The sequence below is a fragment of the Merops nubicus genome, unplaced genomic scaffold (assembly GCF_000691845.1).
Source record: "Merops nubicus isolate BGI_N331 unplaced genomic scaffold, ASM69184v1 scaffold28866, whole genome shotgun sequence".
NCBI classification, from domain to species: Eukaryota; Metazoa; Chordata; class Aves; order Coraciiformes; family Meropidae; genus Merops; species Merops nubicus.
In genome coordinates this window covers 2,336-5,268 of record NW_008616037.1, presented here as the reverse complement: position 1 = coordinate 5,268, position 2,933 = coordinate 2,336, and the positions used below count along the sequence as shown (strand labels likewise).

General features: G+C 37.1%; 1 protein-coding gene across 1 annotated transcript in view; it reads left to right on the top strand.

The window, feature by feature from the left end:
- MAMDC2 (MAM domain containing 2) overlaps window positions 1-631 on the top strand; it is a gene marked incomplete at its 5' end in the record, with an annotated part of 19,841 nt that extends 19,210 nt beyond the window's left edge. The window contains 2 exons of the mRNA XM_008942736.1: window positions 171-255; window positions 570-631. Coding sequence (XP_008940984.1) covers window positions 171-255; window positions 570-631 — 147 coding nt within the window. The remainder of the gene's footprint in view (window positions 1-170; window positions 256-569) is intronic.
- Between the last annotated feature and the right edge of the window lie 2,302 nt (window positions 632-2,933).

Genomic DNA, 2,933 nt, shown 5'->3' with positions numbered 1-2,933 from the left:
AGCAGTGCCATCATTTCAGCATCAGTCAGTCCACAGAGGGAGTATAGATGTTTCTTTGCAAGAAGCAGGCTTTCAGAACACAGCAGATCCTTGAATAGACTGCATGGGTATTATTTTTTTTAGTCCTTCCTCCTGTGGGATTCATGAAAAGCTGTGTCTTGTTTTTACAGATTATTTTTGAGGCAATCCGTGGTGTCTCAATGAGAAGTGACACTGCTATTGACGATATTGTGTTCCAGGCAGGACCCTGTTTAGGTAAGTTTAAACATATTTTGTTTCTCTTAGGAGCCATCTAGTAATTCAGAGTGTTCTCTTTATAATTAGGTGATACTTCTTCCCTTGAATCTCCACTGAATAGATATTAATTTAGTATCATGCTACTGAGTTAATGCAGAATTTTTCTTTTCAAGTAAGATGCAAGGTCACCTTCAGAACCTGGACTACTAAAAATGCTCTAACACTTTTTAAAAATTTTAAATCCAGCATGGTAATTACATTCCGTCTTATGCATTCTCATGTATAATAAAAATAGAAATAATTATATTGCTGCCCTCTTCTTTATATTCTAGAAGTGGAAGAAATTCAGTTCTCATCAGGCCATCCTGACAGCTTAAACGAAATTGAGTACTAAATATAGTCTGCTGAAAGGAATGAAGTGTGTAGAAGATGTCTATGTGAGAAACTGCACAAACTGCCTATTTAAAACATGTTTGAAGTGAATACTGGACTGGTTTGGATATGCACCGAAGTATAGGAAGAACTTAGCACACATGTTCCTCACCTTTGCAAGTAAATTAATGACTCAGGGCTTCTTAGACTGTTTTTGAATATTTTTATCTCTTTTGCATGAGGTATCAGTTACTATATAAAAGCTTCCCATTTTGCACAGATTGTGAATTTCAATGCTTCCGTTTAGCTTTTTTTTTTTTTTCCCCCTTTGGTAACCTTTCAGGTATATAAGTAAAAAGAGGAAAGTAACGGTGCACAATTGAAAACCAGTATTGTGGTATGTTAAATGTGCATTCAGTGAATGTTTTGTGTTGGGTACAGAATGGTTTTTTGTTAAGGAAATTATTAAATATTTTGAAGTAATCAAGAAAATAGTATTAGCTACTAGTAATAGCCTACAGGTCAAGTGCAATTACTCATGATGACAAATCTCTCTGGGAAACTCTTAACACTCTGCTGGCAATTTTTATGTGGTTTTGTATTCTTTTGCTATAACAAATATATGTTGTCCTTGCCAATAACAGACGCACTTTTAATGTTCTTGTGTAATTCAGTGTAAGATGCTGACATTTTGAACAATATGAAATGAAAACCCCTGAAACTGTATGTTTTCTGTCATACAAGTCTTGGGGTTTTCTTAATAAATCAGTTTGTACACTCACAGAGAGTGTACATACACTTTATCTAACTGGGGATGCTTTGCCTTTCTATTAAGAGGAAACTGAATTCACACAACTTGTTAATTTTTGAAGATTTAATGTGTTTGTGTGTAAGGTTTTGTTTTGAAATTACTATAACTTCCTAATAAAATGTAACTTTGAAAGTAATATTATTGCTCTGCTCTGGACTTTATAGTTACCAGTATAATAAGAAGCAACTAAAACTAGTATAATAGCCTGAACTCAGTACTTTGAATACGAACAGAATGCAATGTGTGGGTTGCATCACCTAAGCCAGTTGACAGAAGACAATCTGATCTGCTGAAGGAAGTTCCTGTACTGAGCCACAGAAATTATTTGTAAAGCCACTGCATTCAAGCTGTTGCTGCAACATGTGACCCCTGAAAAGTGGGAATAACCTTTGCTCCTTCCAGAACAAAGTATACATTTCTGTGAACGGCCTACAAGGATCAACAGTACCTGCTGAGACAGTCTAGCCCCTTGCATCTTTATTAAGTTTTCATTTCAATAACACAATTGAAAAGATTGTTCAATTAAATACATTCAGTACTAATGTGTTTATCTGACCGTACAGTTTATTATTTCATAGGGACTGAGGAAGACTCAAAAGGAATTGACATCTTAACAGCCTGTCCTAACTACCTGCAGTCGCCATTGGCAGCTGGTTATGAACACATGACATTTGCTGTTATTGTGGAAATGAAGCCAACGATAGACTGTTTGCTAGGAGTCAGTACAGTCTTACAGTTGTGCTGTAAAGTGTATGTTTTGGTGTCAAAATTCAGATCGACTTATCTAAGCAGAAAACAAGGGAAAACTAAGTGTTTAAAATCGTTGGTGTTCCTCCATACTTCCGCTGGGACTTTAGTGTACATGAAATGAAGCACGAAGTGTAATTATTGGATTCCTACCTCCAACAATTCATGCAACTCTGCTTCACTCCATCCAAGTAATCAGTTTCAAGCTAATGCTGAGGATCTGATTTTTGCCCCTCACTACAAGAAGGATGTTGAGGTGCTAGATTGTGTCCAAAGAAGGGCAGTGAAGCTGGTGAAGGGTCTGCAGCACAAGGATCACAAGGAACATCTAAGGGAACTGGAGCTGTTTAGCCTAGAGAAGAGGAGGCTTGGGGTGTTGTCCCAGAAAAAACCACTGTGTTTTTCTTTCACTAGGGAAAAGCACCTTTCCACCCATTTCTGCTGCAAGGGTTAAAGAACAGAGGCAGAATTTGAAAGGTAGCTTTAAACTACTTCAATGCCTGCTGAGTATCAGTTTATAGAATAGGAAATTCACAGACTAATAAAAGAATGGCTGCAAAAATTCTGAAAACTAGGAAAGGTGCATTAAGACTTCTCCACTGGTAAATTTCAGTTCTATGGTGAGATAAAAAACAGTCTGTCAGCTCTGTCCAAATAGCAAACTCCTCAAGCAACTAATTTCTGCCCTGGATCCATTTTTACTTGCTACTTGTTCCTTTGTAACTGCTGCAGTAGCTGTACATGGACCGCAGCTGGGCAAAGAACA